General features: G+C 34.8%; 2 protein-coding genes across 3 annotated transcripts; one reads left to right on the top strand and one right to left on the bottom strand.

The window, feature by feature from the left end:
• Positions 1–7,223: 7,223 nt before the first annotated feature.
• Positions 7,224–9,215, bottom strand: LOC116159227 (suppressor protein of bem1/bed5 double mutants-like). The gene is made up of 4 exons (XM_031472175.1): positions 9,102–9,215; positions 8,482–9,045; positions 8,317–8,436; positions 7,224–7,811 (listed from the first exon to the last, which is right to left on the bottom strand). Exons 1-4 carry the CDS (start codon positions 9,164–9,166, stop codon positions 7,283–7,285), a joined length of 1,278 nt encoding a protein of 425 aa, XP_031328035.1. The 5' UTR covers positions 9,167–9,215; the 3' UTR covers positions 7,224–7,282.
• A 331-nt stretch (positions 9,216–9,546) lies between these two features.
• LOC116159226 (disks large-associated protein 4) lies at positions 9,547–24,275 on the top strand. Of its 2 annotated transcripts, none has more exons than XM_031472174.1 (8): positions 9,547–9,714; positions 10,466–10,522; positions 13,214–13,677; positions 18,374–18,842; positions 20,265–20,794; positions 23,081–23,292; positions 23,343–23,474; positions 23,520–24,275. In XM_031472174.1, the coding sequence occupies exons 2-8, from the start codon at positions 10,473–10,475 to the stop codon at positions 23,733–23,735; spliced, it is 2,073 nt and encodes a 690-aa protein (XP_031328034.1). In that variant the 5' UTR covers positions 9,547–9,714; positions 10,466–10,472; the 3' UTR covers positions 23,736–24,275. The 2 variants fall into 2 exon arrangements, with proteins under 2 accessions (XP_031328034.1, XP_031328033.1); XM_031472173.1 differs by lacking the exon at positions 9,547–9,714 and adding an exon at positions 9,945–10,024.
• Positions 24,276–24,833: the final 558 nt, after the last annotated feature.

Below are 24,833 nucleotides of genomic sequence, written 5' to 3'. Positions count from 1 at the left end.
ATTAAAAGTAACAGTACTTTTGTTCTTCAGAATTAATGTGCCTAATAAGAATATAAAAATTAATAAGAATAGGACCCTTGACCTAATTTTAACTAACTTAAACGCGGAAATTAAATCTGCTGTCGACTCACTGGATAAAATTAATCCACTTCATCCAGCACTAGAAATAGTCTACAAAGTCCATAGACCAGCTAAGCGAATTACCAAATTAACCAACTTCAATTTCAAAAAAGCAGATTTTCTTAAAATGTACGTCCTTTTTCGCGATGTCAATTGGAAGGAGTCTCTTATCCTGAAGAATTTCAAATCGGTAGATGATGCAGTAACTAGCTTTAATCAAACGGTAATGAACATTTTCGATGAATGTGTCCCCAAAGTTACAATTAGGAGTGCCAATAAGTATCCTAGCTGGTTTAATATAGACATTATTAAGAAAATCAAACAGAAAAATAAGTTTCGGTTACAGGGCCAATCGGAAGACTTCATTGAAGCCAGAAAAGAACTCAAAAGAATGATCCACATTGCTCATAAGAGGTACATTAATCAAATTGAAATGGATCTGCGGAAGAATTCCAATAAATTCTGGAGCTACATCAAGTCGTTGAGGAAGAATAGTCAACTACCTGGAGTTTTTGAGTACAAAGACACCTCGTTAACGGACGCCAGAAGCATTGCGGACGCCTTTGCATCCTTCTTCGAGTCAGTCTACACTATGGAGAGGAACGATGACCCGGAAGATGACGTGGAATCGGACCTGGTGCTATCCAAATTGCACTTGACTCAGTTACATGAATCCGAGATACTGGAAGCGATTAAAAAATTGAAACCGAGGTCGGCTATGGGCGAAGATGGAATCCCACCCTACATCGTGAAAGGATGTGCATCTTTATTGGTAACCCCCTTACTACATCTATTTAATTTAGCTTTGCAAACATGAACATTCCCTGAAGCTTGGAAATGCACCAGAATAACACCAATTCACAAAAGTGGAAGCCGAAAATTAGTTGAGAATTATCGCCCAATTGCAATTATACCAGCAATAGCGAAAATTTTCGAAAGAGTGATCTATACTAGACTTTATTCCCATCTCAGCAGTATAATTGCAGATCAACAGCACGGTTTCACGCGGAACAGATCAACGATTACAAATTTAATGCAGTTTACGCATTTCTCAGCAGCAGCCTTGGATGAGAGAGCCCAGGTAGACTGTGTTTATACAGATTTTGCGAAGGCATTTGACACAGTATCCCATCAAGTCTTGCTCCGTAAACTTGTTTTAAATTGCGTAAGTAATCCGACCGTCAAATTCTTGAAATCATATTTATCTCTCCGTAAAACAAGAGGGAAATTCAATGGTGTGAATTCAGCCGAATTTTATCCCTCATCAGGCGTTCCCCAGGGAACACTTCTTGGTCCTTTTCTGTTTCTCTTATACATAAATGATTTACCGCGAGTGATAAAAAACTCGAAAGCACTACTATTTGCGGACGACCTAAAACTTTTTAATAAAGTCCAATCCCCAAGTGACTGTTTAAATATTCAAGAGGACATTAACTCAGTAATTAAGTGGTGTATCAAAAATAAACTAAAACTAAATATCAATAAGTGTAAAGTCCTTACTTTGACTAGATCGAAAAATCCCTTACTTTTTGACTATAAGATGAATGGAAAGGTCTTACTACGAGTCACCTCCGTTAAGGACCTGGGCGTGTTTTTTAATACCAACCTTAACTTCAACTTACACATTGAATACCTAACAAATGAGTGTTACAAACTTCTTGGTTTCGTTATCAGAAATACACTCAATTTCACGAATATACAGACAATGCTAACCTTATATAATGCGTTTATTAGATCCAAGCTTGAGTATGCTGCATGTATCTGGTCTCCTCAAACTCTCAAATACTCAGACATGATCGAAAAAGTACAGAAAAAGTTCATCCGAGTAATGTTTTTTAGGTCAACCCAAAATTATCCACATTTTATCTCTTACGGTACCCAGCTTAATTACTTAAATAGTACTTTCGGCTTAGATATAACGAGGTTAGAAATCCGACGGTACATTGCTTCCACAATTTTTGTCTTCAAAATTTTACACAATTTGTTATACTCTTCCGAATTACTTCAAGAAATTAAGCTTAAGGTACCATTTGTTAAGCTAAGGCAAAATAATACTATTTTTGCAGCTAACAACACAACTTCCCCACTTATTAAGATCTTGATCACTTTAAATAAGTTGTCCTCAGTTAATGATATCGACTTTTTTCACGATCCCCTAAATTCAATAATAAATAAAATTAGATCTTAAGTCCTAATATTTGTTCAGAGCCCCAGTGCCATGTAATTGGAATTTTTATTCTGTATGGTTTCTGGTTAAATAAATAAATAATTTGCACAAAGGTATAGTTATGTAATTAAGGTTGGTCTTTCCGTCAGAATGTTTGCAATTTTTTTGCTACATTTCGTACAACATTCAAATTTATTTATAGTACCATTGAATGTAGTACGTTCCAGAATTAGGAGTAATAAACCACCCGGCCTACGAAAGAGTATAATTATTTTTACATACAAGTAGCGGATAACAAATATTGTCCACCAAACATAAGGTACCTATTTGAAGTGAGAAATTAAAAGTGTGCAGCATCCAATGTATGGGGATGGTACCGATTTCGGAAATACATGCTGGGGACATGAGCAGTCATAGGCGTGCGCTGGTATATTTTCGTTATTTCTTAATTCTTTATATAATTACTGCGATTTACAATATATTGTATACTAGTCCAGTCAATCTATTCCGTTTCCCCATAAAAACCTTCATATAAAATTTCTGTCAATCAAAAAATAACTGAGTAGATATTCTGCTGATTAATATACCAAAAAATGGATCTCCGAAAATGACCGCTAATATTGTAAATTGTTTAAAACGATTGAAAATTCACAACACAATGCTTCGAACACTGATAGTTGCACTTTAGTTCGAGGTAAATACCATTTTGTAGAGAAATTAATTGTTTTTAAATTTGATGTGGGAATCTGTCATACATCCCTCTTTTTATGTTAAAAATTGTGGAAACTCCATTAGTTTCCAACCCCGATTACACCATAAAGCCATTACACCATAAAGTTGATTTTGGAGTCCTTAAAATACCACCAAACCCCATAAGTGAACCGCCGTGTCTGTCGCCTCCAAACAATCCTTGAAAGTGATGAAAATTGGACTTTTTTTTAGTTTTTTGTCACTATCTTGAAAACAACGCTATTTCCAAAAGAATGTGAAGATAGACGAATGAAAACGTATATAGGTATGGTGCTGTACCAGTGTCGAAGTTATAATGTTAATTTTGACATTTTAAAAAATAAATCTAATTTTTTATTTTTTTGTGAAATCGAGAAATTTCTCAAAAATATTTAGGTAAAAACATTCATCTCGTGCCTATTTTCATGAAATAAAAAATCATAACGGTGGCGTAAGTACTAATTTTTTTATGTCATCCATTTTTAAATATGTACATTAAAACGATAATATATTTTAGTAGTCAGTAGGTATCTATGTAGTGCAGTAGGCGTAGGGTAACTTATTTTGAGGTAGTTAAACTAAAATTAGTCCCGTTTAGGCAAATGAATACCTAGCATAGCATAAGTTTTTAATTAGGTACCTGATTAGATATCTCTGTATATTAATTCGTCAGAATCTTTAACTGTCTACAATTCTACAAGCAGGGTACAATTTAGACGAATTTTTTGCAAACGCCTGATGAACAGTTGCAAAAAATTTGCTTTAGAATCCCTTCGGGGTCCATGTCTTGGTCCACTCCTGGACTGGTAAGTTATTATTCAGCCAGATTTGAACCTAAAGATGAAAATCATCCTGGTCAGTATTACTTTCCAGCTTTGAGGCCTTTTGTAAAGAAAGTATAATGAAACTATACAGATGAATTGAAGCGATATAGTCAAATAAGAATAAACTTGTAACAAATATAGCAAACGAGCTACTGGATCACTAAACATCTTTCCTTGGGTGATGATAAACAAAATAATGAAAACAGAATTGGAAAATTCGAAACCGTTCGGGAGTTATCTTGTCCACATACAGACGGGCGGACGGACAGAAAGTCCAAAATTCTGGACTCGCTAGGAGCTTTTTAATAATAATTAATCTTTTCAAAGAAAATCTTGTTAAAAAGTCCTAAACGCATGGTAATTGGTACTGAGCTGCCTTTAGAGTCGGTGAAAGCTATGCTAAATTAGAATCCTTATTTTAAATTTTGCTGTACTAGATATTGCTGGTAGAGAACGTCAAGGTCCTTAATCTGGCATTTGTTATATTTCTTCTTGGTCTACAGTATAAACAAAATAATATTTCCTACGTTGAAAAGCCCAGATGTGGCGCCGCATCCAGAAATGGCGTGCATGGCAAAAATAACATTTTTAGAGGTCCTAATTTATGTTGAAATTTTTAAATATCCGTGACTATTTGGTTCTCAATTTCCTGGCCGTAACATAAGTATATAAATTTTGTTTGGCATAGTGACTCTTAAAGAACTAAAAATTTTTTTTATTTCAATCAGAAATTAAAAAATTAAAGTCTTTTTAAAAATAACCAAAATTAATATCATAACTCCGCCACTGGTACGAGAAAATATATAGGTAGGTTTTATAGGAAAATATATACCTATTATATATGCTTTAATTTTTCTATCTTCATATTTTTCCCTAAATAGCTTTGATTTCAAGATACATATTCCCAAAAAACAACATTAGGCATTTTCAACCCTTTGAGGGTTTTTTTAAGGGTTAGGTGTGGGTAGGGTTTGGTGGTATTTTATGGATCTCAAAACATGCGTTTACCCTGATCGAGTTTCAAAGGTGATCTTTCGATCCCGCTTTCCAATAAATCAATTCATGGCGAAAATTTCATTGCATAGTTCTCTATATACAGCAGAGCCTCAGAGGGAATCAAACTCTAACTCGATATCTAGTAATAACCCAGGCGTTAGTGGTGCGGGAACCACAAATTGTTCTTTTACAATAAATGTTAATGTTCCAAATAAATAATTATGGTCAAATTTATGTTGGGGTTTTTAATTAATTGTTTGAAGCTGTCAAATTTGGTGTATAAATAACAGTCCGGTAAGTGTTGCTTAGCGACACTTACGGACTTAAATTGATAGTAATCGAACATCTACGGGTAACGGGACAGTGTATATGTGTAAAATAATTCCTTATTCAAATGTCACATTGAAATGAAATGACTGAACAACGGAGTAGGTACTATACGCGTGTAGGGTAGGGATATCACGTTATACTTCATCATTTTTAAGCTCCACCTTTACTGGCAGTTTCGAATACTTCGTCTCCTACCGCTGCATCCCTTAGAAAGTACTGGAGCAGCTCCCGATTACTCTTAATATTACACAAGGCTGTCTTTTTGTAATGCAGACTTCTGGTATTTAAGGGGGGAATTTCCTTTTGCAATGGTATGTAAATTGCGATAGGGAGTAATTCAGTTGAGTTGAGCGGCATGGGGAAGTTGCTTCCTTCAGTTTAATAAATTAAAACAAAAACTTTTTTACCCTATGGCTGTGTGGCCACTAGATCTTTAGAGAGCTATGGCTCTACCTTTTCTGCGCCACTTGCAAAAAAAGTTATAATGAAAAAAATTTGCCTAAATACTTTCCCACGGTCGCCAGAATTTTCCCACGCTAGGGTACCGCTATACCTACTTATAGGCTCTCAAAAGTTCAAAAATTTGCGAATCTCGTCCTAATTCTTTTCTAAGCTACCGGTCAAGTGAGGATTTTTTACTCAACGAAGCTACTGATAGAAAATATGACCTCTTTGGCTCTACGGCCATAGACGTCACACACTCAAATCGGTCCCAAAAAATTCTATCGTGACGAAATTTGGTACCTGTCAGGGTTTAACTTCACAGGAAACAATTGAACTAGTCTAAACTCGATTAAATTAAATATTCGATGATGCAGGGGCGGACTGACCCGGGGGGGCGGGTGGCGGTTGCCACCTGGCCTGTAGATCATAATGGCCCGTTAGAAATTTATAAGTATGTGCTGTAATTAGTTTCTTGCACTATTAATAAATTATTAACACGTTTCTCTAATTGGGGTTGATGTTAGGCTGTTAAAAAATTCTGTTTTAATTGAAGTGTTTTACAATGAATTTATCATTTTTTGTCGTAGCATGAAAGTGCTGAAATACAATGATAGGCGACGCACCTCGTGTGGATTGTATATTTTGTTACTTTTAATTATCAGCTGCAATTTAAAAAAAAACTGTATGGTAATTGATTTTCGAGAAAGGAGTACTTTAAAATGTTTTTGTGGTGCACCTCAGAGCTAACCCCCCCGCCACCTTCATTACTACACTAATACTTTAATGGCCCGTAAGTACCCAGTCCGCCCCTGTGTATAACCTTCCTTTTTTACTAAAATTCAACTACACCAAAATTTCTCGGGAAAACACTTTTTCTTATTAATTTTGGTTGGGAGCGTAGAATCCAAATCAATTCGTACTTTTTCGATCAGACTTCTCAATCAAAAGTTATAGACTAGAAACCAATTTCGAAAGAAAATTCAAAGGGCTGTAACTTTTGAACTAGTAGCCCAATCTTGGAACTGTTTGAAATTATGGATTCTACAGGCCACATTCTATAAGAAAATTTTTTTTCCGGGTCGATCTGAGACATTTTTTATTCGGGGCTCAAAATTATTAACACGTTTCTCTAATTGGGGTTGATGTTAGGTTGTTAAAAAATTCTGTTTTAATTGAAGTGTTTTACAATGAATTTATCATTTTTTGTCGTAACATGAAAGTGCTGAAATACAATGATAGGCAACGCACCTCGTGTGGATTGTATATTTTGTTACTTTTAACTGTCAGCAGCAATTAAAAAAAAAACAGTATGGTAATTGATTTTCGAGAAAGGACTACTGTTTTTGTGGTGCACCTCAGAACTAACCCCCCCCCGTCACCTTCATTACTACACTAATACTTTAATGGCCCGTAACCTATGCAATTCCACCTGGCCCTTAAGTACCTAGTCCGCCCCTGCGATGATGTGTTTCTATTTGTCTTGCCTTGTAGGGAATCTTTTGCAAAGTAAATAAGTTTGTCCAAATATTTGACTCGGGTTATGTGGGTTCAGTTAGTCGTGGACGGGAAAGTTTACTTGGAGGAATTACTCTTCATGCAAAATAAAAAGAACATCAAACTGAATATTTATTTCTGAAAAACAGTTATCTTTAAGCACTTATACACAAACCAATTACTGGTTAACAAATTTGTTGTACTTTGCAATCTGCTCTAATGGTATGGTTGGTCTGACCGTTTTCAGCATTTCCATTACATCATGTATTTCCATGGGCCGGGCTTGAGCACAACCATACGGCACCTCGCTTAGCTTACAACGTACCAAGTTCTCCATACCCCCAAAGAGGCGCGCCGGAACCAGCGTATTGTCAGCGGTACGCTGCCAAATATTTGTATCCAACAGTTCTGTGATCGGGCAGTTTTTGGCGTTGCGTATGAGATCTGTTAAATCGGAACCCGAGTATCCTTCCGTATTTTCCACGACGATGTCCCATAGGACCAAATTTTCCAATGGTATATCCTCTGTAAGCAGTTTGAGTAGTTCAAGACGTTCGTGGCGGTTCGGAAGCGGTATGTAGATACGTGTTTGGAAACGACGTAAAATTGCAGAGTCCAAGTCCCAGGGGCAGTTCGTGGCACAAATCAGAAACTTGTTCGGGCTGTCCTCAAATTTAGATAATTGTGTCATTAGCTCCGTTTTGAGTCTAAAAATAATAACAAAAATGTGTTATTACCATGCTAAACATTTAATTAAGGGATAAAGATAATTCCAATTTAAACTGTAGAGGTAGGTATCGTAAGCTAAAAGGAGATAGTTTATTGGTATATACATGGGTGCCTACTAATGAAATCATCAATAAAAAACGAAGGCGGATTTGACGCAATCTTTCTGGGAAATGTGACGTGTTTTGTTCCAGAACACTCGGGAACGTTCGAGAACTTTCGTGATCGTGTTTGCTATATAAACAAACCGAATTGTGTTTCAGATAGTTCCAATTTCACCGCCGAAGTAATAAATAGTTATAAATTTATTAATTGTAAATAAATTTAAATTACACAAGTACGTAAAAGGAATTATTTAAGAGGATGTCAGAAGATCAATCTTATAAGATAAAATTTTAAGGGCTCTTCAGAGATTTCCTAAGGAGGATTTTATACACATAAAGGATACATGTTTCACCCCTCGATTTATACATTTTTTGTACCTACCTACGACTCCATTCATTCTCGTTACTGTGTCGCTTTTGGCATATTCCATCGATCTCGTCAAAAAATAAAATCGTACAGTTGGTCTCTTGCCTAACCCGTTCAAATAATCCGCTTAAAGCTCTACAAAGTTTAAATTGAAAGAACAAACTAAGCTATCATCCCTACTTCTCCGTGGCTCCCACGTATGAGGATACAATATCGCTACTACTAATGCTAAAGAAGCTAGCGGATGCCTCGGCCGCAATTGCGTGTGCGATCAGAGTTTTGCCTGTACCGGGAGGTCCAAATAGCAGCAGGGAGTTACTAATCTTGCCTCCGGAGTACAACTGGGGCTGGTGTAAAGGTAACAGAACTAAAGTAGTTAAAGCACGTTTGACTTCAACTAGGCCGGCAATGTCACAAAGGCCTTTTACTTTCGGGGTTGTTTTAACAAATTTGCTACCCTCTACAGAAATTGTTTTGGAAGTATTGCTGAGATGAACAATACTCGAGGAAGGTTTTGATGTTGGCTGCAATCTATTTTCCAATCGACACAAGTAGTTCTCGAGCGTAAGCAACGAACCATGTATATCTTGATCGAAATCTGTCATTGCTTCGTGTGACGTACTCTTTAATTGCAAATTTAGCAATATCCCGATATACTCATTACATTGCTGAATGAGATTCGATACTAACGGGCCGTTGCTCTTTAAGTGGTGGGATTGCACAGCTGTATACAGCTGCTCGAAACTGAAACAGAGACAGTCCTGGAGTTTCGTAGACTATATTCATACGTGAGAACAAACCGTTTTATTGCGTTTTTATATACGTCTAATTCAAAAGAATCGTTTGGACTACGTAAATTATCCATTTTATTATTTTTATTTTAGGCACACCAAACTTGAAAATTTGAATTTTAGAGTAGTAGTGCTGCCACCTCTTGGTTAACATTTGTTTTCACCAACAACATACAGCAATACATAATTGTTATTCCCGCTCTTCCTATTTCATACAAATAATTCTGTGACGGATCGAGTGACCTCTGAGGTGTGAGAAATTAGCTGGATGCGCGATTGCGCTGCCTTTTCGAAAAAAGGGTCTTAATTGTTAACTTTAGATAACGATACTTAACGATAGAACCGAATAACAGAAATAAGAGATCAAGGTAAATTGCCCACCCTGTACATGGAGTGATTCACGCTTACGATTGTGTAATTTTCTACTTTATCGACTCTCGAATGACACTTCATTCAATTCTTTCCATTCTTTTAAATTACAAGTACAACATGGCTGTGTTTTGTACGTGTGGGAAGAGCATTTAGCATTCCCTTTAGTGTTGTCACACCTTTCTTAATTTTATAAATTTTACTGTCGTGCGTGCTGTTTTTTACTCGGCGCATTTCTACACTTTTTAAATTGGTAAGTTTCAATGGCGCATTAGTGAAAAATCTACGTGCCCTTTTGCTGTAATAATTTTGTTTTATCAATACCGGAATTAATGTGATTTTCACTTGTTTTGTACAGACACCGCCTGCTTTTATTATCCTGCCCAAACTTTCTCTGGGTCACACTTCTTGTTAACCTTTAACCTGCTGCATGTCGAAGATAAGGGGAAATCGTAGATCGCTCGCTTTATTGCCCAAATTTGTGTGTGTGTATCGTAAATGGACTGGCGAAACCTGTATACCACCTTCGTAAGAACTACGGAAAAAAATAGCTGTAAACCTCGGTACCGTAATCTGATTTGCACCCGTAAAACTCGGTTCATTGTGGGTTATCTCATCGTTTAAATTTAATTTATGATCCATAAAATTGTTTTATTTTTTTACGTGAATTGATTAAATTTCAATGGAAGTAGTCATCTTCGCGGGTCAGTGGCGTAACCGCAAAGGATACAATAAATCGTGCCCTCAAGTGTTATTAATGCCATTATTTTTAATCAGTCGCATCTTAATCACCTACCAGATGATGCCGTAATGCAACAGCAGCCAGAAACTGCATTGCTTGTAGTAAATTTTTGCCTCATCACCTTAGGGCGTCTATAAATAACCGGGGGAACTTTTCTTCTTTAGTTAGTCTGAGCTATGTTCTAATTTGGTTAGTTTAACCCGAAATGTGCTGGAGTAAGATTTTGCTTTGTGTGCCGAATTTAATTTCAATTTTATTGTAGCGAAAAAATGGGCAAAAAGAAGCGACTTAATCGGTTTATAACAAAATGGATCAAAAGGTTTGTTTGAAGAAGATTGACGTTGTCGTTGTGTTAATTAATTCTACTAAACAATTTCGTTTTGAGTTTATTTAATTTTGTAGCTTTAATCTCGTCGACAATTACTAACCATTACGGTCACACTTCTTAAGAATTCGAAACAGTTTTGGTGGGGAAACAAAACGTGGTCCTTGCTCTCTAAATGCAGACGCAAGGAATTGAAGTAGGTGGAAGTTTGGCAACTTTTTTAATTCAACTGTTCCCTTTTTTGCGAAAGTGCCTATGAATAATTAACCACTTGCGAAAGGTGATCAAGTGCGTGTTGACAAATCATATGTTGGTAATAAATGCGTTTACTTTAATCAAAATAGTATATTAAAGCATAAGTTGCAGAAGGCGCTATATGCTAGAAAGGCCTTCTGCAACATATGCTTTATACTATTTTCTCTGTTGAGCATTTTAATTATATTAAAAAAATTAACAATTCTGACATTTTCTGTAATAAATATTTCAATAAAGAAATTAAGTTGGCAACACCAACAATTTTTCAATAATTAAATTAAGTTGGCTACGCTACATTTTGAAAAAATTCAATTTAACAAGCGCGTCAAATACGAATTTGTGCATATATTTTAGTTTTTTCAATAAGTGAATATGTGCGAAGAAATTCTTCCTTCCACTCCTCCGGAGCTTCGATAGTTAGCAGAAGAGACTGTTCATAATTTGCTACCAGGCAGTAATTTTGTTAGGTTATAAAACCTCATTTGTATTAAATGTGGATTTCTCTAAGTACCTACACTGAATTTTCAATACCTAATAATTTCAATTACCCGTATCGTTAATAACTGTAACATAATGTTATAACAATAAGTGAAATTAGTCCACATTTTACTAAACCGTTGAGATAAGTATTAACGTCTAAATCATCCAGGCAGAACTTTGAATTTAACATTCGCGTATATGATCAGCCTGGATGATTTAGACGAGCATGCCAACCACTGAATACCAAATGTTCTTAAAAATCTGTCAGTTGTGGAAAATAGTTACCAAAAATAGTGTTGGAATGAAACTCATTCCAGCACTATTTTTGATATCGGAATACTGTCATTATAAACGCAAAACAGAGAAAGGAAATTCTACTTCCATTTGATAAAATAGTCTTGAAGAGCAACGCACGTGTTTATTATATGACCAAATGAATACGAAAGTTGCCCAAAATCAACAAGAACTTTCCATGATACCAAATCGGGAGAACGGGAAACGTCCACAGTCATAAACTTCTGCAACGTTTTTGCTGTTTCAAATTTTGGTATTGGCGCTCCAAACACTTTTTGATTCGAATTTCGTCTGGGCAGAGACTGTCTATAATGACCATCCTAACTCTATCCCAAAAATTAGTGTTAATTATGTACTAATTTGTTGCTAATAACAACAATAAATTAATAATATGTAGTTTGACATTAAGCTGGAGCCACACAACAAATTCGTTCTAAATACTTAAAGGCCAAATTTCCAAGTGTGACTATTTCACGAGGAATAACAAAACATTTTAGAACAAATTTATTACCGGATAAAAAATAGAAGCCCTATTATGGATCCTTGAGGTACTCCTCCAATTGAAATCCTATACCCATCGTACCAAAACGAAACACTTACTTAAAACCTGTCTTTTAACATTAACAGCTATATCAACAAATAAATAAAAAATGTACGCTCTAATAAAAATTAATTTAAATACCGTCGGAGCGTAAACATTTCATTATTTCCTTGCGCATTGATAGATTTTGGGGTCAATTAAGTAAAATTGTTATTTAGTGTCGCAAAACTAAAGTTTGCTTATGTCGGAGATCTGTGTATAAACTATTTTGAAGATACGTAATTATTTCTGTAACGTGATTTCTTAGACCTTTGTGCAGCTTCATTACATCCTTCACTAAGCAAGAATACCGGAAATAACTTATAAATTAAACACAAATTACGTCGGTAACAGATTATATCCGACGTAGTTCTATCATTTGAGATAATATGCCGTAATTAATATGTCCACACGCGACTGACATGATTTATTTAAAGAATATTAGTTGGCGTGTTATTAATTAGGATACTTCTTTCGTTATAGCTTCCTATGGTAGGTATTTTCTTCTATTGGAGGTGAATTCTTTATGGGTTAAGTGGAAGAGCAAGGACGAGCTCGTCAAAATTCGTGTTTAATACATTTGTAGCTAATAAAAAATTGTTTGTTGTTTCAATGCATAAATTTGATGTTTTTTGCAATACTCTTATTTTGTATTAGTGTTAAACGGCGCCTAATTATGCATTCAATTAAATCTAATTATTGCGTCTATGGCCATATGTAAAAGAGCTCAAATGTCCCAAGAAAAACCATTGGGTTGACTCATCAAATGCCCTTAGTGTTTACGTCTTCCCCTCACAAGTGAAACAGGTGCCCGTTTAGTTTCACAAGCCCTCTATGCATGCATTGTGAGTGCACACATTTAACACAGTTTTTTGCACCGTCCACAGCATCTCGGAGCACCTTAACGTACTTATTCCAATAAGTTGGTCCTTTTCTGGGTGTATAGCTCGTACTCAAGGTTTGAGGTTTTCTGCTACATTTTGCACGCGCTTGTTTGCTTTTCTGGCATGCTTGGTGTTGATTTTTTGTTTTCACACGACCATTTGACATTCTGTTTTAATGTTGGATGGCTCTAGTGACCTTCCAGATGATCGCTCCACTGTGCTACTATTGGGAGTGACGAGAATACCGACGACTCCAACGGCGGCGCGTCGTCCCTGCTCCCTTCCCCTTGCCACCACCCATTACGTCTCCCAAAACAATCCCATCGTGCAGCACAAATCTAGGAAAAACTGCCAGTCGCGCAGACAGCACTCCCTACGATCTAACCCGAACGCGTCGTTACGTAAACACACCAGTCCGTCGGGAGCTTCTCAAATCGAAACTGTAAAATCGCACAGGCACGTTATAACAAAGTCTCCAAAATATTCCAACTCCGAGTCGAATACTGCGAGATGTAGCGTGTCGAGTGACGATGACATAACTCCTACAAACACCTTGACTAATTCTTCCGAATTTGTACCCGATTCTAAGATGGATCGTTCAGTGGATTCCATCGGCACATGTTCTTTGGATGCTGATGTCTCCATCGATTTATCAGGTAGCTTAATGTGTTGATATAATTTTTTTTGTTTCTGGATTTATGTTTGCATGAGATTATTCCATGTGCTTTGCCTAGTTCAGCAACATTTTGTAAGAATAATGCAGGGTCGCTGATAAGTTTGGCAACGGTCAATTAGCGGGGAAAATATACAAGGTATCGAAAGTGTTACACAAAGGATATGCCCCATAACGTACCGAAGCCGGTGGCGCAGTGGTTGCGTATCAGACTACTACAGATAATTGATTTTCGCAAAATCTTAGAACACTTTTTTATGTAGGGTGTTTGGTTTTTTTATAAGACCCTAAACTACATTTTTTCATACCGACAACCCTATACATATATTTTGACATATATTTTGGAGTTTTTGAAAAGAGCGTCAAATTTTGATGTAGCACTTGTTATATTTATACGAGTATTTATATTAAATATTATTTGCAATAGTGCGTTTTATACATTAAAATATTTTTATTGCAGACATCTAGGTTTCCATGGCAAACAAAAGATGGTAGGATTATTTAAAACGACAATTTCTTGGGTGTCTATTATTTATTTATACAGTGTGTCCCAGATCGCGTGGGATTGCATGGGTAACTTTGTTATTATTAAAGATAGAGAATTGGTTAAATGGGCAATGTTTTGCAGTTTTAGATGCTTATTTAAAATTTCCTTTTGGAAATTCAAAATGTCGCATAGGTTCGACGTAAATTCAAAAAAACTAAAATTGGTAATTTCCTTAAATGTCTTAATAATAATAATAATAATAATAATAATAATCCTTTATTTGCTCAACAGAAAGACATAACCTTTCGAATTTCAGAGCAAAAACAACATTTTACAACTTGCCAGAGTACAATAGAGTTAAAAATAAATCAAAAATAAAAAATATGTCTAGTAATATTGATAATAGTACTTAAACTACCGAAACCAATAACAAAAAACAGTCAAACAAACAAAGAGAAAAAGAAAAAATTATCTATCGGCCCTCTTGAATAAGTACTAAGTGCGACTAATAGGTAATACTAAAAGTTTAATTAATCATAATTGATTATAGGAAAAATAATGTTCTATGAAACTATTAAAATTAATTACTGTTAATGTTAATAACCGAGCGTAACATTTCCGGTAAAGAACTGTAATGAAGATCACAATTTTATGAAATTAAATTAAAATTATAAGAGATTATAAATAAAGGATTTTTGCACAACAAATTAGATTTAGGAGTGGGGTTTGTAAATGTACTAGCATTTCTATTAATGCGCACCGGAACGGTGAAGTGTAGGCCAGTTAATAAGTGCGGACAATCAATTAAATTATGGATTAAGCCAAACAAAAATTTTATACTATTTATTTCTCTGCGACATTTCAGTGACAATATGTCAAATCTTTGAAGGAGACTAGCAGTTGGAAAACCTCTTTGGGGGTAAAACCCATCTAATCTATAAGATATATATTTTAAAAACCTTCGTTGTATTTTTTCAATGCAATTGATCTGATTTTTATAATGGGGGTACCAAACTAGGTCGCAGTATTCTAGTTTGGGCCTTACTAGGGCGTAGTATAGTCGGAAAAGTACTTGATTGTTTCTAAACGATTTGGAGTTCCTTATTACAAATCCTAGCGTTTTTGAAGCTGAAGTACAAATAGAATGGATATGTTCCGTAAATAACAACCTTGAATCAAATGTCACTCCCAAATCTTTTGTCACAGTGACACGAGATAAAGGAGTTCCATCGATACAATATTGGTAGTTAATAATATCACGCTTTCGACTATATGACATTATCTTGCATTTGGAGATATTTAGGTCCAATAAGTTACGTTTGCACCAAATGGAAAGGTTATTTAACTGCTGCTGTAATTCGACGCATTTATTAATATTCATGATTTGTGTATATATTTTCAGGTCATCCGCAAAAAGAAGATAATTCGTGGAAAAACAATCTGAGATGTTATTAATGAATAGAAGGAATAGAAGCGGACCTAGATTGGATCCTTGAGGAACCCCTGATGATGCTATAAATGTAGACGACCTAAAGCCGTTAAACGCTACCAATTGTTTACGATTTGTCAAATACAAAGAGAAAAGATTAATTAGCAGCTCTGAAAATCCGTAACCTTTAAGCTTTTCAATAATTATTATATGATCGATAGTATCAAAAGCCTTACTAAAGTCCGTATATAAGACATCTACCTGACCTGTATTATCAAGAATGGTACTGGTGAAGTCAGCAAAGTCTTATATCATCGAAAGTATAAGAGATATAAAAAAAAGTTTTATATAAAAGTGGCTGTCTTTGATACGCTTAATTTAGAATTGATGTCAAAAAAAAATTCAAGATGGCTACTTTTGAGGAACATTTACCAACTTCCTAAACTTAAATAGGCGCTATATCGGATTTTTAGATTACTTGATAGATTTTTTAATTCTCTTTTCAACGAGCCATCAATACGTAAGATTGAAAATAAGATACCAGTTATATCTACGGTTTTTATATTTTAATCAAGTAGGCTGTGATGAATTAAAAAAAAACAAAGCAAAACCTATTCGAGCCAACAAAACAATGAAAATAATTACATTAGATGTTTAAAAAATCAGGGGCGCAGTATATGGACAGATGAATCTTATTTTTCTAACTGCGGAGTGTTAACATCGACATAATGAACACTATACTCGTCATAGGAAAACCTACACGTTGAATTTCACGCCGAAATCAAGTAATATTTTTTTTAATTAATGTATTTTATGGCATAATGGGAAGTCATGTAATTGGACCGGTAATTTTCGTTGGATCTGTAACTGCTCACCATTATTTACAAATTCTCCAATTCCTTCCTTAAAGGATTTTTCTCGACAGCGTATGTTTCGAAGAAAGGGTTGGTTTATGCTACCTACCAACAAAGCTGGCTGCTCAGGTCACAATTCACGAATTATGTACAGTACATTAAATTATAAAAGTAAGTACTTAATTAAAAAATAAAAGTAAAGTGGAAGTAGCTACCACTACAATAATAATAATAATCATCAATGGCAACACGTTGCCTAAACTAAACTGTCTTGAAGTGTGTTTCACTAATAATGGCCAGTATTTTAAACATCTGGTGTAATTATTTTCATTGTTTTGTTGCCTCGAATAGATTTTGTTTTGTTTTTTTTTTAATTCATCACAGCCTACTTGATTAAAATACAAAAACCGTTAATATAATTGGTATCTTATTTTCAATCTTATGTTATGATGGCTCGTTGAAAAGAGAATTAAAAAATCTATCAAGTAATCTAAAAATCCAATATGGCGCCCATTTAACTTTAGGAAGTTGGTAAATGTTCCTCAAAAGTGGCCATCTTGAATTTTTTTTTACATCAATTCTAAATTAAGCGTATTAAAGACAGTCACTTTTACCTATATAAAACTTTTTTTTATATCTCTTATACTTTCAATGACATAAGACATTCAAGGAAATGACCAATTTTAGTTTTTTTGAATTTACGTCGAACCTATGCGACATTTTGAATTTCCATAAGAAAATTTTAAATAAGCATCCAAAACTGCAAAACATTGCCCATTTAACCAATGCTCTATCTTTAATAATAACAAAGTTACCCATGCAATCCCACGCGATCTGAGACACACTGTATATTATATTATTTATTTTATTCACATGTTTTCACGTTCTTTGTTTTTTGGTCCGTATGAAAAAATGTAGTTTACGGTCATAGAAAAAAAACCAAACGTCCTGTATAAAATTGTATCGGGATGGATTCTACATAAAAAGTGCTCAAGGAAAGTTCTTGCCAAAATCAATTATCTTTTCTAAGTTGCGGGCCATTAAGGAAATTGACTAAATTTGAAAAACGCCCCCTAGCGGCCAACCGATTAGAGATTAGCTCAATTCTGTTTGCGCCAGTGATTTTCTATTTATAAAATTGAGCTTCAGGCCCCTAGCTCCATAAGAAAGTATTCAATATGGTCTACCCTATATATGTCTACCAAGAATGGATTTTTCGATAAAACAAAACCGACTGCAAATGTGGTTTTTTTTAAATTGAAAAATTTCTCACACAACATTTTTCACCCAGACAAGGGGTGACATCCACCCACAGGGTAAGAGCAAATCTTGATACAGAGTCAACCACGAAATTTGTGTGTCCCTTGACAATAAATAGCACAAAAATAATTTGTTGCAAATTTGAGTATTTTGACAGACTTTTTAGGGAAATTAATTGACTGTTTCCCCATTCCACTTTTTTTTCAAATTTGATAAATTGAACACCACAACCTTTTGAATTAGAGAGACAAATGATAGATCTTTGAGTATAAAAGAAATAAAAGGTTTTTAAGTGGAATATAAAAAGGAGATGTGTATTTAACCTACTTATCTTAATAGTTGTTTTTCTCTTGCCTTGTTTCCTGAAGTACGGGTTGACAATTGTATGAAAAAATATCAATTTAATGCCAAACTGCCTGTAATTAGTTGCTTAATGTATCTCGCTGCTTCTTATACATTAATTTTGTAGCGCATTATGAAACGCGTGTAAATTAACATCAGATAATGCTCCAAATTAGCCTATTGTGACTGGTTATTGTTTTTCGCTTGATAGCGTAGTAGGTTTGAATTATTATAATTTCAAGGTTTCGCCCACATCCTCTTAAAATATGTTCCACTTATTTAGATTAATTTTATTTTAATATTCTAGATCGATCCGAACAATCATCAGTGGGCACGTTACGCAGTCTCACCATCAGTACACCCGAACCTCAACCTTATCTACCGTCATATCTTAGCCTCGCATGCACCGTCAGTGGATACTCCACGAGCACAAATTACGATCCTGAGCGTCTATCAAAATCGCGAGACGTTTCCCCTCACAGACGCCACGATGATCCAAGTTTAAGCAAACTCACCTCCACTTATCAAATACGCAATAATTTACTATCACCTCCTAACGTTGTTCCTTTACCGCATCATAAATATACTCCTCTAACATCACCAAAGCCTAAAAACATGGAAGAACAAATTGAAACCAGGCGCGAGGTGTACACATCATCACAAATTTCTAGCACTTTTACGAGCCAGGAAAGCAACAGTTTCATCAGCAGTATGTTCTGTAATGATACTGTCGATGGCTGCGTCAAAAATGGACATCCTAGCGAAACACAGTCAAGGTACGAGTATCACATCCTTCTTTGTTGGTTTTTTTTTTATTATACCTGTATAAAATAAACAAAACACTTGATTTATAAGAAGAAGGTAAATTTTTCTCACGGTTATAGCACAGATTTAAACACTACATGGTTGTTTAAAATAGTCTGCTCTTTTTTTATTTAAGCGCCTGGTGAGTTAAATCCAAACTAATGTAACCAATATATCTATTTGAGATGTGTCTTATTTCCCTTTTACCGAAAAACATCGTAGGATATGTTTGTGACCGCCAGCTCTACAGTCCACGAAAGTGGAGCACTTTTCCGTCCGTCTGTCCGTCGTTCTGCCCTATACTCAGTCCCTAGACCTCGTATCAACTTCGACTTTTTGCTATTTGAAAGTTTATGGCTTATGTGCAACTATCAAAAATTAATCAGGGCGTTACCCAAAATGGACCAAATCGTTTTATGCGCCAATTTTGTTAGGAAAAAGAATAAATTCGCATAATGCTTAAGGGCCAACCGTTATATGTATTTTGATTTTGAGTCATTAGAAAAATTTAAATTTCACTCTTTCCCATTGCTTTCTTTTTATTTATTTTTGTTTAATCTATCCTTAGAGCAGCACATGTGCCAGGGATTTCAGTAGTTATGGCAGGAGTTGTGATTTTTATTATCAAGTTACACTCTCCCAATACACACGTATACACGGTGTCCATTTTTCGAGTGCCACTATGGGGATCTCGCTTACCTGAAGAGATAGAGAGTTGGTTAAATGGGGGCAAAGTTGCGAATTTTCGTGCTGAATAATAATCTGAAAAGAAATTAAAAATATCTTTAGTAGTTTTGAAAATATCGCAAAAAAACATTATTCAGACACTTTTTAATTTTTCGGGAAGAGTGCTTTGGAAAAACAAAACGTTCTTTTATCGTGAACAAAAGTATGACAGTTTGATCCATCTGTCTGGTTAGAGCGTTGGCAGGGAACTAGTTGAGTTGAGATTTTCATCTGAATATAATTGAACCTTCGTTTTGCAAGAAAATTATAATTCAAATTAGAACAAAATACTTAAGAAGAAATAATATTTTAGCAATAAATCTAGCACAAACGTAAATTACACTACTTGAAATAAGTCAACCTTTTGTTCACAACAAAAGAACGTTTTGTTTTTCCAAAGCACTCTTCGCAGAAAATTAAAATTGTAATTTTAGGAAAAATTGAATGATAAACTATTATCATTGTAGATTTATTAGTAAATTGTTTGATAAGAAGCGTTCATAGATGGGACGGGGCATATAAAGATCCTCACATCCTTTAAACTTAGGGTGTCAAAAAATGAAAGCATTAAATTTAGGTTTTAAACTATTTTTAAGCATAATTAAACATAAAATGCATTTTGTTTTAAGTATACAAACTCTGCTTTTTACAAATCACAACAATTTCAGGTACATGTCCTTGGAAACTAGGAATTCTACATACATGACAAATGGATCTAGTAAAACAGTATCCGAATCATCCTACAAAGAATTGAGTAACGGCATTCAGCAAAAATCCTTCATCCAGCAACGCGTAGAACGATTATACGGCCCCGGAGCGCTGGCGCAAGGCTTCTTCATCACTAAACGCCAAAAAAGTAGATCTTCAGAATCGGAATCCGATAAAAGCATTTCAAACATAAACAATAGCGAAAAACATTCACAATCGATGAGCGATAAATTTTTCGAAATCGACCATAGTGAAAGTAGCATAAAGCAGAGTACGAGTAGTCCGACGCTTCCAGTATTAAGGCATTTACGGCCGGAATTCCGGGCGCAACTACCTATAATTAGTCCTAAAAAGTGTAATGACGTCCCGTTACATAAAAGTATTACGGTGCCGACTTTGAACGAAGAAAACAAACTGAATGGACATAGAAAAGAGACGGATGTGTCAAAGGAGAATGGAACCTCTCATGAGGAATGTGCAGATGACACGAGTAAGTTGTATACTGGCTCAGTTACTTTTTTTCTAATTGGAGGCAACAGAGAAAATTATTTTTGCTTTGATTTCACATTTTCTCTAAATCTGTATTTCAAAAATTGGTTCACGCTAAATTCCTTATAATCTATGAATAAACTACCGCTGTTTTGTTAGCAAACGCCGTTATATATTGTTTTACGGTATAGAATTTCTTTTTTTTGCATAATTTTTGTGAGAATGTAGTTGAGGTTGTTTTTAAGTAACGTTGGAATTTTATAAAATGCGAAAAACAAAGGAAAAGAATTTTGATTCGGCTCAAAAAAGCACCAATGTATCGATAGTCTCTTTTTTTAGTAAAACTCAGCGTACGGGTTGGTAAAAATGCCTCGCATTTTAAGAGTTCGTTAGTGTATGTTGATTTCACACAAATTCCGACGAAAATTGGGTATTTTTTGTCTTTGTGCTTCATTTTTTTGGTGTAATACATACTTAATCGGTTTTGGATACTGTGTCCAATTTCGTTTTTGTTCCATGCATTTCATACATGCGATTTTTTACAAATATCGATGTTTGAGTCCCCAAAAAAGTCCCTTAGGGACAAACTACCGCTGTTTTGTTAGTAATCGCTGTTATATATTGTTTTACCGTATAGAATTTCTTGTTTTTTTCATAATTTTTGTGAGAATGTAGTTGGGGTTGTTTTTAAGTAACGTTGGAATTTTATAAAATGCGAAAAACAAAGGAAAAGAATTTTGATTCGGCTCAAAAAAGCACCAATATATCGATAGTCTCTTTTTTTAGTAAAACTCAGCATATGGGGTTGGTAAAAATGCTTCGCATTTTAAGACTTCGTTAGCGTATGTTGATTTCACACAAATTCCGACGAAAATTGGGTATTTTTTATGTTTGTGTTTCATTTTTTCGGTGTAAGACATACTTAATCGGTTTTGGATACTGTGTGCAATGTCGTTTTTGTTCCATGCATTTCATGTATGCGATTTTTTACAAATATCGATGTTTGAGTCCCCAAAAAAATCCCTTAGGGACCTCAAATCTCCGCCAAACTTTTTGTAGTTTAACGTCGATTTTAGCAAAAAAAAAGAAATAATAAATTTTGCTTTAAAAAGAAATTTGCCTTTTTCATATTTTTCATATGCGACAAGTGCCCATTTTGCGCTCATTTTTATTTGTTTTTTAATTTTCACTTTGGCGTCCCCTTTCACTCTTTTGAATTTTTTCAGGCAATGAAAGTGTCATACGATCATCTTTCCCTTTCGATCGCTGTGCCAACCGTTCCAATACCTTGAATATTAGTGAAATTATTAATTTTTTGTAAAGGTATACAAAATTCGAAAAATGAGATTTGGCCCCTACGGCCAAAACCGTTAATTTGGATTCAAATGTTGATTTTTGCGCATGCACTTTGGTTTTATAAGAGGGACCTATAAATCAAATCTGGGGCAAATTGCTCAGTACCTAAATAAAAAAGTTGCGTTTTGCGCATGCGCAGTCCGATTTTCTGCGTATGCATTTTGTTCGCTTGTATTAGAGGGACCTACCATACAAAATTCGTTAAAATTGCTCTATAAATAGAGCTAGGAATTTTTACAATCGGCATTTTACCTGAAAACGGCCTAGCGAGCGCACATATATCTTCAATGGGATTGAAACTGCAATAGTAGGGAGGTAACCATAGTCCCACATGTCCATTTTCTAATGCCATCTCACCAGCAGCATACTATTTTGAAGGTTTGTTTCTGAAATAACAAATTTTTAGTTGCAAAAGGAAACAAGCCTTGCAACAATATATAATAGTCTTTGCACAGTTGACATAAACGCTATCTACATTCAATGTATGTTTTAACTTACTGTGTTGGATCATGTCATAGATGGAGTTCCAAATCGCTGCTTGTGTGAAACCATCCACATTGCTGACGCGTGTCTTGTTTTTTAGGACTTTTTGAGGTTTTCTCGATTTAGAAATTTGTAAAATAGAAGTCACTGTTGGCATGGACTGCTCTGAACCGAGATAGTACGTGCTTTCATAATTATCTTACCATTGTAAATTATTTGCCTAAGTAAATCTCAGTAAACAGTAAACTTCATGATATGATATGATAGCCTTGTAAGGTAATAAGCAAATTTTTTTAATTAGAGTAACTTCAAATTTGACAGATTTAAAAATGTGACATTCAAATTGATAAGTGTACAATGCTATTGCAAAATTTGTTATCGTTCATTCTAAAATGTATCCTTTTCGTTCCTCATTTAATTGTGGCATTTATTAATTCTTTCAAATCAGTCAAAGATGGCCACTACTTCTTGCGCATACTGGAAGCGGAAACCGTTCGCCTTCTTCGAATGGCGGATAAAGTCGAAAAGGAGCTGGAAGAAACGGAAGATTTATCTGAGGAAATTAAGGGAAAGTTGCGGTCAGCTTCGGGGAAAGCTCGTCTTTTAACATCACAAAAAATGCAGCAATTCAAGGGGTTGTGCACGAATAATCTCACACAGGTATGTTACCACCGAATCATACATGGCCGATATCTATAACATTATTTTAGAAATCGGGTGAGGCGTTTCCAACGACAAACGAAGACCTGCAAGGTTTTTGGGATATGGTTTTACTTCAGGTCGAACAAATAGATCAGCTGTTTAGTGAAATTGATGTTATACGATTAAATAATTGGAAAGAGGTAAGTACATTCACCAAATTCTCTCCGTTATAGACCGTTTTTTAGTTGGATAAGCCCACACCTACAAAAAGTCTCTCTAATGGAACTAATACTAATAAAACGCGTAAGGCTGTTCGTATTACAAGTAAAACAAATATCGAAGCAAATAAAGAAAGGGAAGCTAAGCGAAAACAATTACTAGAAGAACGGCGAAAAGCCATGCGCCAACAAAAGCAAAATATGAAAGAAAACATTGAAATTTTTGTGCCTGAGTCAAGTTGAGAAAAATAATTATTTTAGATATGCGATTATAGAGCCCGTTATTTATTTACTAAACTCATATTCGGCAAAAAAAATGACAGACTTCGGTGTTGGATACTTTTGTATCGATGTTTTATGCACTATTTACTTACTCTCGAGCGGTCCTCCATTTTTTTAAAAAAAACTAAAAAGACTGAATCGAAAATTCTGAGGTAACGACCAACAATAATTCCTTGTGTTTATGCATTAATGTTTTCACATTCCCTGTGATTGTTCAAATTGTCGATGTTGGTTTTTTATTTCTATCTACAATGTAAATTCTATTTACCTAATATGCTATTTTAAAATTGTTGCACTAAAATTACTATTTATTGTATATATAATGTTATAGTTTTGTTAAATTTTAAATTTAAATGGGGGAATTGTAGTGTTTTAATAGTTTTAAACCACCACAATGCTTCATTTAAATAGCATACTTTTTTAGGTTGACTGCTATAAATTATTGGTGAGATTGATTTGTTTGTAACCATTTATAATATTTAATATATAGTGGCTATTTTATTGAATTTTTAACCTACACCTTCTATTTATTAAATTGTGAAATTAATCGTTTAAACTTCTTTTAATTTAGAATGGTCTTTGGTGACGTGCAAGTGATTGTCAGCTTTGCTCACTGTAAATAATGTTTGTCGCATATTTTTGAGTAATACAAAACTGGTAGTGTGTTGTCACAACAAATGCACTCGTTTACGACATCATTAAAGTGGATTATAAATTCATTAACATGGGTAGACGGAGATTTAGTGTTGTGTTTTTCTTTCCGGGCGCCTTATTTTATGCAACCAAGATAACTTCTTGAAACAAAGATCTGGCTGATTATTGCTGTGGCTTCCATATTTTTATTTTCGTTTATGTTCGATGGATTCAACTGAAGAAAAAGTTGATATTATCAATTGGTATAGTGCCAGTAACAGTTTAAGAAGTGTGAAGCCAAATCAAGATCTTTGTATTTTAAGAATTATTTTGGTTGCATAAAGTTAGGCGCCCTTCAGAAGATTTTGTCATTTAAACGCAGACAAAATATTATTAATGACAATAAATTAAAATAAATTATTCTGC

The sequence above is a fragment of the Photinus pyralis genome, unplaced genomic scaffold, assembly GCF_008802855.1.
Source record: "Photinus pyralis isolate 1611_PpyrPB1 unplaced genomic scaffold, Ppyr1.3 Ppyr1.4_LG1, whole genome shotgun sequence".
Lineage (NCBI taxonomy): Eukaryota > Metazoa > Arthropoda > Insecta > Coleoptera > Lampyridae > Photinus > Photinus pyralis.
This window is presented reverse-complemented; position numbering and strand designations above follow the sequence as displayed.